At 30.6% G+C, this 12,804-nt stretch overlaps 2 protein-coding genes across 15 annotated transcripts in view; both read right to left on the bottom strand.

Moving 5' to 3' along the window:
* Positions 1-672: 672 nt before the first annotated feature.
* On the bottom strand, positions 673-7,060 carry LOC105560221 (cytochrome P450 4C1-like). Of its 10 annotated transcripts, none has more exons than XM_012009134.1 (11): positions 6,989-7,030; positions 6,790-6,854; positions 5,444-5,662; positions 5,063-5,169; positions 4,760-4,850; positions 2,426-2,611; positions 2,152-2,245; positions 1,530-1,632; positions 1,256-1,355; positions 885-991; positions 673-810 (listed from the first exon to the last, which is right to left on the bottom strand). In XM_012009134.1, exons 3-11 carry the CDS (start codon positions 5,598-5,600, stop codon positions 697-699), a joined length of 1,059 nt encoding a protein of 352 aa, XP_011864524.1. In that variant the 5' UTR covers positions 5,601-5,662; positions 6,790-6,854; positions 6,989-7,030; the 3' UTR covers positions 673-696. The 10 variants fall into 10 exon arrangements, with proteins under 10 accessions (XP_011864524.1, XP_011864531.1, XP_011864530.1 ...); XM_012009141.1 differs by having other exon boundaries at positions 5,444-5,653; XM_012009140.1 differs by lacking the exon at positions 6,790-6,854 and having other exon boundaries at positions 7,014-7,060.
* A 3,965-nt stretch (positions 7,061-11,025) lies between these two features.
* The window catches only part of LOC105560222 (cytochrome P450 4C1-like), a 10,023-nt gene continuing 8,244 nt past the window's right edge, over positions 11,026-12,804 (bottom strand). For all 5 annotated transcript variants that reach the window (XM_012009145.1, XM_012009143.1, XM_012009142.1 and 2 more), the window contains 3 exons: positions 11,853-12,021; positions 11,333-11,512; positions 11,026-11,273 (listed from right to left, as the gene is read on the bottom strand). In XM_012009145.1, the coding sequence (XP_011864535.1) occupies positions 11,107-11,273; positions 11,333-11,512; positions 11,853-12,021 (516 nt within the window). In that variant the 3' untranslated portion in view covers positions 11,026-11,106. The remainder of the gene's footprint in view (positions 11,274-11,332; positions 11,513-11,852; positions 12,022-12,804) is intronic.

Below are 12,804 nucleotides of genomic sequence, written 5' to 3'. Positions count from 1 at the left end.
CACGTGAAGCGAGATCCACTCCACACCTCTGACATAGGGTGGGTAGGGTTATTTTTAACGAAGTGGAGATCCCCCCAAAGGGGGGGCGGAACACACTGTCTTCACGCATACATTTTTCCATCTACTTTTGGTGGAGGGGAGTGACTTATATGTAGGTAGAAAAATGTATGCGTGGAGACAGTATGTTCCGCCCCCCCTTCGGGGGGACTCCACTTCGTTAAAAATAACCCTACCCACCCTATGTCAGAGGTGTGGAGTGGATCTCGCTTCACGTGGAAAGTCGAAAACCCATGTTGTGTCGCTACATTTCGTCGGTATGACAGATTTCCTAACTCTAAAAGTTGTCAAATTTAACAATTAATATCTCGCTTCGCAGGGCAGAGCAACGATTTTGTCTGAGGAAAAAGTTGTTTCTCGTCGAAAAACGCGTCGAATGAGACCAATTTGATTGATTTTGGAGGTGGAGCAGCTATACTGAAGAATTACCATATATTTATTATTTGTATCCTTTCTCAGCCTGTATCTCCGAAACTATTTGAGTCCGGCCCTTATATACATATATATGAAATGACTCGGGAAGACATCCCCAACAACATATTTAAAAATAAAGCAAATCGGAGAGGAGGCCCCTTTTATGCATAATTACCCATTAAATAACTACCTTTAGTAGATAGTTTGTTGAGTTGAAAGGATTATTTAATATTTTCTTTTAATCACTATGTTCTCACTTAAGGCAAATACCTGAATGTCCTTGTGTTCAGCCAATAATGATAAAGCATAACATAGAGCCGTCGCTATAGTATCATGACCCTAGAATCACATTCCTTATATCGACATACATCTAATTCAACGGTAAAAAAAGAAGTAAACTTATAAGTACATACCTCAAATACAAATGTATCAACTTCTTCTTTAATATCTGAATCAGTTAGAAGACCCTCTTCAGACGCCAGTATTAAAAGATCCAACATTGCAAGCCGCTTTTTTCGAGCTAAATTAAATTGTATAAGCATGTAAATGCTAATTTTAAAGTACAATTTTATGTGTTACTTTTCAAAAAATCTGTTAAATTAAAATTCCAATTAACGTTAAAAATATTGAATTAATTTAAATCACGATTTTGTCATATTTTGATTCATAATGTAACAGTGATAAAATTTCAATTTCAATGCAACAATAATTTTTAATATGAGATGACGATTAAATATAAGATGAACTTAAGACATTTAAAATAGTATTGGATTACACTACATACTTCCTTTAATTTCGGCATCATCTTCTTCTACATCATTGTTAATGTTTTTCAAGTATTGCCCATTGGTGAGTTTAAGATAACTTTTTCTTTCTGCAATAATCTGTTCATACCCAACATTAATTTTATTTTTATTGGTTGTGGAAATACTATATACATATGTATTTGCCAACGTTTACAATTTACTTCATTATTTTCCAAATATTACAGCATTTTTACTTATTTACGAAATAAAATGTCCATAAGTATTATTAAAGCACAGATCATTTATACATACTTTTTCAGTAAATGTGTGCAATATGTTCAAGACCTTTAGTTGCTTTCTACCTGTTGGCGTTAACGAGAATATCCAATTGAGGTACAACCAAGGCCTCATTAATCTAAATCATAAAAATATTTCCCTTTAACGATAATATATAATTACCAATTATTAATTAAGAAATCGCAGAAAACAGCATGTAATAATTGTAAAAAATTTAAATAAAAAGATATTTAAAACATACGCATGACCTTTAATTAACGTAACGTTTATCTTAATTAAATATCTTTATATTAAAGGTGGCGTGTCTTTGAATTTTATTATTTTGATTTGTTTTAATTTAACTTTATAAAGTTATAAAAGTAACGTTAAAAAATATAATAATGGCTATTTTAATTTGGAAATCATTTTGTCACTATTAATGTTACACCAATTAATGTCACTTTGCTTTTGGCACTTAAAGTGTAAATAGAATTTATTTTAATGCAATCAATTTGACAGATGATGTGCAACCTACCAGATTGTTAATTTGAATGATGTTTTATGTTCGACAGTTATTTATCCTTAGATGATATTTAATGTTAATTTATTTGTTAAACCATTCACAGATAAATCGCAGTTATCTATATTTATAAATTACCTATAAATTACAAGTTGGCACATCTGATGAACTGCGTTTCGATACCGTTGCTGAAATGATCCCATTCCTTGTAAAGAGATGCCCATGGCAGTTTCTACAAAAATTTATATAATTGTAATGTATAATCATATATTTCAAAAATACCATGGTAAAAATAACTTTAATTTGTTGGGACATTAATAATTTTATAACAAATTTATATCACTTTTATTTATTATCTTATTCAAGACAAAATAATCAATAAATGTAAATAGTTGTAAATAAAATATAATACCGCATATTGCATTAAGCGTATGTTCACTAAGGAATGGCATTAAATCTTTTACCACTGTGCCCCCTTTTTTTTTCAAAGACTTTGTCATGCTCTCACTTTCTTCGATTAAAATCTCAACAAATTTTTGCAATATGTTAAAATGGAACGTGGGAGTTAATATTTTTCGCCGTGTATGCCACTTAGCCCCTAAAACAACAAGAAGATGATACATAAATGCATAATACTATTAAGGGTGAGCACATAATGTTTATAAACGCTACGAAAACTGTCTCTTTCATATATAATATTAATAACTAAGTTATGCTACTTAATATTAATTTTATGTGAAATTGGTTTTCTTTGCGTACTAATTTTAAGAAATGTACAATAACATTTATTCACAAACGTATAAACAAAAATCTCATTTATAGCGTTATATCAGTGTTCTTATCATAATACCACTACTCTTGTATCGCTGTTCTTATCCCAATAGTAATGTTTTACCTTATACAGGATAAAACCTTAGTAGTGATAACCGATAGATGGTGAGACATTGGAATAAACTGAGAAGTAGAACTTATGTGACATGTTTTGTTAAAGTCGCAATAGTTACTGAGTAATTAATTCAAACGCTTGAACGAACGAACGCATTTGAAACTGTAGGCCGGAGTCGGCACGCATGCAAAAAGTTTATTTCTATACTGCGATAGACGGGGAATGAATGGCGAGCAATGAGCGACTCACAATCGTCGCTTGCCCCTTGCTAATCGGATCGTAAAAGATGTATGAAAGTAAATACTTTTACACGCGTGTCGAGTTCAGTCTATCACTCCTCATACGCTCATTCGTTCAGAAAGTTTTGTATTACTCGATTACTATTGCAAATTTTACAAAATAGTACGTACAAAAAGTAATTTCACACTGGTACATACAAAATGAGTACATCACTTTTTTGAATTTAACTCAATCTATTATACATTCATCTTTCAGTTGGTCACGTTTACATCAAACATTCTATGTAAATTTTAATTTTTTCCAATGACACTAGAATCTTTCTTTCTAGTCCTGACTTATTTAATTCTAATTATTATTATACAATTAGAACAACAATAACCAGAAGAAACATATGTAATATAAACTTTAATAAACTTTAATAAAAGATATTTACAGTAAAATATCACAAATTCAAAGGTTTGACCATTTTTCATAATAGACTGTGGCAAAATTAATTTTCAGAACAACTGCACTTGCATTTATGTCTACATCTTAGATAGTTGTCAAAATTACTAATTTATAATGAAGAATTTGTATACCAGTTTTATCATTTAAAGAAAAATTTTAATATGAACTTCATTGTCAATGTTTATTAACCCTAGAACCCGACACATGGGTAAAATTTACCCAGACCAACTTTTCGAACGTTACCGCTCTGAAAATATGAGGAGTTGGCAGTACTATACTAGGGCCAAAATTAGTTAACTAATTCCTTTATTGGAAGGCATAACTCAGCTGTTTTCTCACCTGACCGTTTTCGACAGGGAAGACAGCAAAATTTCGTTCGGGTAAATTTTACCCATGTTTAGGGTTTACGTTGGAAAATTCATTTTTAATTTTTTCTTGTTTGTAATAAGATTTATCTTTCTTTCTAGTTTTTATTGAAAACTTGGTTGCTGATGTATGATAAATGTGCTTTAGAGGTTATAATTGTATCAAATAAGTATATTTATTATATACATTATGCAATAGAAGTGACATTATTTATAAATAACAAATAATACATAATAATACATTTTCTTATAATAAAATAATTTTGAAAAGGAAAATAGAGTTATTAAGTAAATAAACCCATAAAAAGTCCCATCCATATCTTGTTCGAACAGACCTATTTTCCTTTTGTAAAAAATATAGTCTTTTTAATAACCAGCGATCTGCTCCTAGATTTTCTCAAAGAATTAACCTTCTTCTTTAAAATCGCGTTTGCCTCATTGCTTTATCTGTTATAGTTAAAAAGTTATTAATTTTTTAGAGAAAAGCGAATTTTGAAGAAACATGTATTTTGTTTTTTGAGTATAATTTTCTTCAACTTTATTTAACCGCAAAACTGTTAGCATAATTATCTTCCTCGATGTTTTCTACAACGATTTAAAAAAAAACATTGAATTTCGACCATTTTTCCGAGAGTTATTAGCAAATGAAAATGCGCTGGGTAAAATTTACCCATGTTTAGAGTTTACGTAACTTTTCGACGTGTCGGATTCTAGGGTTAAATTAAAATCGTAATGGTTAGAAGGGCATAATATGGTATAAAGAACTCTGTAACACTTATATGTATACATATAATTATAATTACGCTACCTCCACTAGTGAGAAGACCCGTCTGCAACCAAGGATGTATTATATCATATATTTTACTCTTCTCGATATAGTTTGTGCTACTTAGTATTACCTAGAAAATTTTAGAAAATGTTAAATAAAATTATGTTTAACTTAAAAATTATAATACAGATTATTAATTTATTTATCTAAAATGTCTTATTTTATTATCTTTAAAATAACGGTTTAGTGAGTATTTTTTTAAATAAACGAAAAATATTTCAATTTTTAATTTGTCAATAATACACATATAGAAAATTTAATTTTTGTTATATTCTCTATTACCTCCAGATCATCGGGATGGCGGATTGATACCACAGACGACAAGAATACCCATACTTTTAAAATAGAATACTGGGCAGTTATTTCCGCGTAAGTCTTCCACAGTTCCTCTAAAAAAAGCATGTGTTTCAAGTATACATACAAAGAACATATTAATCAACTTTACTTAATATTTTTCATATTAATATTTACAGCCGGTTTTAACACTCATTGTCAGATATATTAGAAACAGATAAGAAAATCAATATCATAATAGAATATTTAAAAACTTATGTTCTTGAGAATATTTTGTATCATAGTTATAAACAAATACGCAATAATCTTAATAGTTGCACAATGTAGAATTACATACTTTATGGATATGTATTAAGAATTTTACCTTACCTGATGAAGAAAATGCAAATAGGTGTATATGACCAATAATTGGATAACCTGATGGGCCTGGTATATTATTGATAAGTTGCCCATCTCGCCCATATTGTACGTAAAAATAAAGTAACAAATACACAATGACACCGAGTGCTAACAATGTAGTAAACATCCTTCTTGTAATGACAGTTTTAATCAGGTCTAGTTCTGTTCAGTCCTGTGATCCTTTAACCACTGGAGATTGCACATATCACAAAATATCTTATATTTGTTTTTAATTAATCTCATCGTTTGATAAATTTATCTAAACATTGGTGGTTAAGAAATAAAGCATGTGCTGAAATGCATTAATGAAAAAGATGACAAAGTAATAAACGTATTCTTTCTAGATTTCCATTAAAAGTATATATGAATTTTATTACAGTTGTGTAAATCCTAACAGAAATGTTTAATTGGTCTTTCTCCCTGTTAATCACATTTATTTACGTCGTAAGACATTTGTTGTCTTAAATGTTTTCAGAATGTTTGTAATTCTTATGTGATTGAAAAATATTAGTTTACAATCTGTTTAAATAAACCAGTAATCATGCTCAATAAATATTTTTGTTACTATTTTCACGGATTGATAAAAGCATTCGTTACGTCCGTTTTTCGATCAACAGAGTTAAGTTCTTAACCGGGGATTGAATTCCATTGCAAAAATTAATAATGACAAATAGTAAAGATAATAGATTTTATTCTCTGCCCGGAAAGAAAGCGCATTTTGTGAACCTCGCAAAGAGGATCTGACTTTGGAATGTTCTTATAATCTGGATAATTGATCACAAAATGGATGAAAACAAGGTTAAATTTTTCCCGAACTTGTGTTTTATACGGGAAACCAGATTCGAATTCGCTTACTAGAAGGAAGAGGGAGGTAGGGTCTTGACCAGATGTTAATGCTTTCGTAATTTGGTACTTGAGGCGTTTTAGTTGAACTCGGATACCTCCCTTTTTGGGCATTATATGACTTATCGTGGCTATTCTCTGAGAGAGAGGGAGATAGAGGTTATGTTTGCTACACTTCTGGTGATCACGATAGGAGTCGTGGTAATATATGGAAGATTTTTTACGGTGTTGTAACCTTTATTTGTGTCGAATAGTGAATGTTGAATGGTGAATTTCTAAAAAACGTGCGCCGAGTATCAAATATTAACTGCTTGTCGGATTATCTGTCTTTCTCTCACCTCTCTCTCTCCCTCTCTGGCCCTATGGCGTTTGGGACTTTTATTTATACCCTAAAATGGCGAGAACCTCCTCTGCTGGAGCCTCCCACCATTTGGGACTTAATCTAGTAGAAGCGAGAAGATTTATTTATTTACAAATCTATGGTATCTAGGCCCGCAACTACGTGTCCCTTAGCCACGTTACCCTGTCGTAGTTCTATCTGTAAACAGAACGTTCTACGCGAGCGTTCAAAAAAGAAAAGTCTAGGAAACTTGTAAGATTTTTGTCCGCGACACTATATAGAGTTATTGGGTTATTTTGTTGCAAACTAATATTTTCTCAGCACTCGCTTACACTCAACAAATGACGAAGCACTTACAATGACTCTCCTTTTAACTCGTTCCCGTCATAAGTTTTATAATCGTCTGGTTGAACTTTATCATCTCACTCAAGCTGAATCGAAACTTTTTAGATCTAAACAAAGAAATATTAAAAATCATATTATCGCTGAGGATGACTAATGTAAGTATAGTCGAAACGTCCGTCTTTATTTATACTTTGTAATTTTATTCGTTGACAATTTATACGTCATTTATATTATTATTTTTTTTCGTTGAAAATTTATTTATTTATTTATTCGTCATTATTTATAATCTAATTTTTAGTTAGTTGCGTCTCTCTAGGCTATAGTTATTGTGACAATTTTATAATTTATAGCAAGTTGGTAATAAATCGGTTCTAGCTCATAAAAATATTGGCCTTAGGTCATTGATTATTTTTATTATTAAAAATCAATTTAACCTTTGATATCAACATTTATTCTATTTATGCTCACAATTCTTATGAGCAACACAGATAATAATGTACGTTGAGATAAAAGGGATTAATAGTTATTAAGATAAAATATGCGTAAATCTTTTTCTCGGCCATTTAATAGTCCAATCTCAATAAAAAATTCATGTAACATATTCACATTTTCAACCTTTGTATCAGCTGACGATGAACTTTGAATCAAAAGAAATTACATATTAATCAAATAGTTTGTATAATTTAAAGAGAAGAGTTTAGGCTTAAATTAAAAAATATCGCTTGTAATAAAATTTCTTAACAATTTCTGAATATCTTAGAACAAAGTAAGTATTGATTTACTGACCTTTACATTTACGTCTACAGATATGTTCTATCTTGGGCGTCTCACCTAAATCAAGTAATGAACTACCCTGTTCGTGCTATTAAATGTGGAATAATTGATTTTATGCATTTTTATAAATCGAATTATAAAAATAAGTCCTCAGTCATTAAAAGATATCAGTACACCCGGAAAAAGTTTCTTTCAATCAACCACATTTTCGCTGAATTTTGATGTTACTTTTATTTTATTTTAAAGAAATGACTTCTTTATTACAACCAAAATTTTATTTGACTGAAAATGGAATCGTTAAGAGGGTTTAATATCTATTTTTTAAATCTAACAAATATTTTATTTATAAGAATTGTTTCTTAAATCTTAATTCTAGAAAGTATTTGATTAATTTATACTAGTAGAAATAAATAAAAATATTGTAGATTTACAGAAACACGATTTGAACGTATCTCATTTATTTAAATAATATAAATTATTTTCTGGATGGGTTTATAAACTTTCATGTTTGTTTATCAATTAATATAAAAATTGCACGTTTGGATCTAACTTGGTCATCTACAGTAACACATGAGTTAAAAGAAACGAAAGGAGAAATTCTTAATCAATATTATCTTGCCTTTGCAAATTACGCATTAATATTCAAATAACGGTGAAGTACACATCAGTACATGTAGATATCCAAAAATATAATGGCAAATGGTGAAACAATTGTCAGCATTGAATTAAATTAAAAGTTTAACTTCTATGAATATAAATTAATATTATGGAAATAGTTAACTTCTTTATTCCATGTTTGATATGGCGTAGTTCAATAATATGTGATTCAAGATGTTTGAAGAGCACGTTTGTAGACTTACATATGCAGGTCAATATGTCAATGCTTATTTCGTTCTGCAATAAAAGCTAAAGAAATTATCAAATTAAGTGATGTAAAATCGTACGATAGATTAGTTTCTTAAAAAGATCAATAAATATCTGACTCGATAACACCCTCGATGACTGAAATTTCAGCAAATTAAGAATCGTCCAACAAGTCGATGTCAGCGACTTAAGAAACAACTCTTATATTATATGATATATAGAAAACTTATTGACGCCAATTTCTAAGGCTTCGTCACGACAGCTGTCGATTGCGTATGTAATGTCGTATCTCAAGAGTGTCCCTCTAGGAAAAACTACACTGTAATCAGCACAAAATGTGCATTATTATATAAGCTGTGAACTTTTATTTGTGTTAAATCGAGATCGATCAGTTTTTTGTAATAATTAATAAATCGTAAGTAGATCACCTTCGCATTAGCATAAAACAACTTACAAAAATGATAATGATTTCTAGATATTATACATTTCTATAAATTTATTAGTACAGCTTTTCGTCATTTTCTTCGTGTATTTTTCGACAGTCAAGTCAGCACAAATATTGATTCATTTGTAAAGCAACGATATCCAGTCTTACCTGATAATAACATGTATACGGTTTTATAAGTAGGAAAGAAAAGGTTGAAATAATTTTCATATAAAGACGCATAAATAACACGTAAATACCATATGTTTATTTCGTAGAATAATTTATTTTAACGTGTAGTTTATCATACCGACTAATTGAAAGTCCAACCATCTTTTTTTTTTGAAAAATGTACGGAGTGCAACTTATTTCAACAAATATCACATGTAACATAGCATACAACAACATAACTTTGCTTGATTCAATCTTTATTATTTATTTTATGCAAGCGCATTGGTATATATATTTATAAAACCATTTATAACGTTGTTTAACACTTAATTGTTTAATTTTGCTACGCTGTCGTCTTTTACGTCCTTGAAACACGTACATTTGCTTCAAAGAGCTACATGTATTTTATAATAGGGACAAATCTTTAAACAAAGTGGATAAGTAGGGCGCAACACCAAATTAATTTCTATCCGAAAAAATTTCAAATAGTAAATAAGCTCTAAGTGGAAATTATATACTAGAGAGGCTATTATTGCTTTCATCCCCAGCAAAGCGAACAGTTTGCCTACACCTTGTTATATGTATATCTGAAACAGTTCATATAAGAAGATATCGAAAACCACAACTGATCGACACGGTTTATGGTCCAATAGAGAATGGTTGTTATGAAAATAGTTGACGTTACCGACGCAAATCGCAAGTCCTAGAAAGAATCGATGGAGTTCGATCAAGAAAGCAAGGAAAGAGAGTTTATTTCGTTGACTTGGCAACGAGTTCTTTAGAGTTATTTAGATTCTAGATATAAAAAAGTGTCACTTGAGGTCTTTTTCAAGTATGAAATAAGGTTTCTTCTTACTTTTTTGGTAAGAGCTCGAGTTAAAATTCGAGATAGAAGAAGGTCGAGGGCAGACAATAATTCTCAGGAGGCTATAATTGGACTTTAAAGGATTCGCAGGGAAGTTTTGATTCGCCACTTGCAAACTTTCTACGACCGTTGTCAGGATAAGCGGTAAGGCCTAGCTGTGAGTCCTAGCTGTCTCTCTCGAATTCTGAGTCCTTGCTGTCTCGACGTTCAGTTGAGTCCTCGCTGACTCTTCTTACAATTTTATTTGCTACGAGTCTCGGCTGACTCGCCTTTTGTTATGAGCCTTGACTGACTTATCTTATAGTTTATTTGAGTCTACGCTCGTCAACAGTTTGAATCTTAGCTGATTTGCCTCTCAATTTCTCAGTCCTAGCTGACTCGCATATCAGTTCCGAGTCCTCGCAAACTCTCAATGAAATTATCATAAGTCCTAGCTGACTAATATAGTTTGCGTCATCAATTCAATCACTCTTCAGAGATTTATTTAAGAACAGCTCGACGCCGAAACCAGGTTTTGAAATTGTCTCAATTATAATACAATTGTAAATATGAGTAAGGATGTCAATTTGAATCTTTTAAGGCAAATCAATCTAGATCAAATGTTTTTGAATTTGGCTAAAAATTTTTATCTTTATGGAGTTTTTAGATATTCAAATGTACAACTATTCTAGCAGACACTAAATATTACTACGTGAAAAATATTTATTTATTTATTTTAAAACTATTATATAAAATATGTAAGATAGATATATTATAGATACATTTTCTCTCAGAAAAAATTTATACGACAAATAAATCAGAAACGCTCAAAATGGTTTTGGAATTGCCATCGAGTAAAATACTCCTCGGAAAAGATTTTGAAACCCGACTATAAACACGCATTCCTAAACTCATTAAGACAAAAGTGTTGCAGCCATTCTGTCCATTACTGTCCACATATAATAATTTTCTTATTTTTGCAACGTATTCGACATTAAGTTCTTAACATTCAAATTCTCTTCAAATGTCTATTTTGAGGCGACTGGAATAAATTTTACACGCATCGGATTAGAAGATCGCATTACCAAATCACCTTTTATAACAAGGTCTTTTAAATAATCAACAGGTTCCAGATAGAAATTGTGTATTAGATGGGACATCATTGCCTTCATCTCCAGCATAGCAAATCGTTGGCCTACAATTTAATGTATTTCAAACTGATCATATAAAAGAATATCGAGAGAAATAGCTTACCGATACAATTACGTGGTCCAGCACTAAATGGTATGTACGAGTAAGGATGACGATTTCTAATGTTTTCAGGTAAAAATCTATCCGGATCAAATACTTCAGGATTTGGCCAAAAATTAGGATCTCTATGAACGCCATAAATATTAAGTTGCACCACTGTTCCAGCAGGTATCAAATATGATTCTGAAAAATATTTTATAAAAATGTAATGAACAAATAATCATCAAAAACTTCGTTAAAATTTACAAAGTAAACATCTATGTGATGCAACATAAATTGAATACATTAATTAGCATAATTGGAAAATTCTTACAATAATCTTCATTCATTGATCTCATAAAAACATTAAAAATGTTTTGTATTATAAATTATAATAGCATTTAATTAACAGTTAATTTTGCTTCAAAAAATTTTCGTCGTATTTATGAAAATAAGAAAAATAAGGTTACTTTTAAAATATAAATTTATTGTAATAAATTTAATAATATATGTCTAATCAGGAATGAATTAATCAGTTACATACTTAATTGTACTTCTTCATTCGTAACTCGTGAAATGAAGTAAACACTAGGGTATAAACGCAACGCTTCTTTTATGCATCTCTCTAAATATGGTAGATCTTGCAGCGATTTCATAGTAAGTTTTCCCTGATTCTCTTGCATAACAGTATTGATTTCTCTTCTGACACGATCCTATATCATTATTAGAAATTATATACATAAGAAAACAACATTTTCCGTGACTAATGTTTCATTTACACAACAGTAGAAAAATTTTATAGAAACAGTATAATTTCTACACTCATTATAAAGATATTGCAATCAATTTCTTCTAAGTACACATAAATTCTCATCAAACAGAGAGCATTACTACATCGCAGCAATGTTGTTGGAATGTTCTGTGTTGTCTAGGTTATATAATATTTGAAATACATGTTTACATATATATATAAGTATGTTTCAAATAATTGAAGAATAGAAAACAACTCTTAAAGAATATATCCATGCATTTTCTATATATTAATTTTTAAAAATATATTTTATACGAAAGTAGTTTGAGTTAGACTAAGAAGAAAAGTCATGTACCACTTTTTAAATTCGCGATAGTTGTCGAATAATTAATTTAAACGTCTGAGCGAATGAACGCGTAGAGAGCGGTAGACCGGGCTTGGAATGCATGTTAGATAGCTTTGTATACCAGATCTACTAGCAACGGTGAGCGAGAGGTGGAGCAAAGCGCGGCGTAAACAAACTCCATGTTGGAAAAGAACAGGGCTTACCGCTCGAGCCCGCCCCTAGCATACATTCGGAGCCCGGCCTACCACTCTCTATGCACTCATTCGCGCAGACGTTTCAATAAATTATTTGATAACTATTGCGAATTTTGTAAAATGGTACATGACTTTTCATCTGTTAGTCTGACTCAATCTACCACCACTCTTGAGTCCTCGTGTTTCAGACACACTGTATACATAC

This window comes from Vollenhovia emeryi, unplaced genomic scaffold (assembly GCF_000949405.1).
Source record: "Vollenhovia emeryi isolate VEMERY1.0 unplaced genomic scaffold, V.emery_V1.0 DF939236.1, whole genome shotgun sequence".
NCBI lineage: Eukaryota > Metazoa > Arthropoda > Insecta > Hymenoptera > Formicidae > Vollenhovia > Vollenhovia emeryi.
The sequence above is the reverse complement of the archived record's forward strand: the minus strand, read 5'-3'. Positions and strand labels throughout refer to the sequence as shown.

Coding starts and splice junctions, on each gene's coding strand:
- LOC105560221 (XM_012009140.1), bottom strand. CDS start 5,600: ATGTTTACTACATTGTTAGCACTCGGTGTCATTGTGTATTTGTTACTT. Junction 1,633..2,151: donor TGCCAACTTGTAATTTATAG/GTAATTTATAAA, acceptor TTTATGATTTAG/ATTAATGAGGCCTTGGTTGT. Junction 1,356..1,529: donor TGCACACATTTACTGAAAAA/GTATGTATAAAT, acceptor GGGTATGAACAG/ATTATTGCAGAAAGAAAAAG.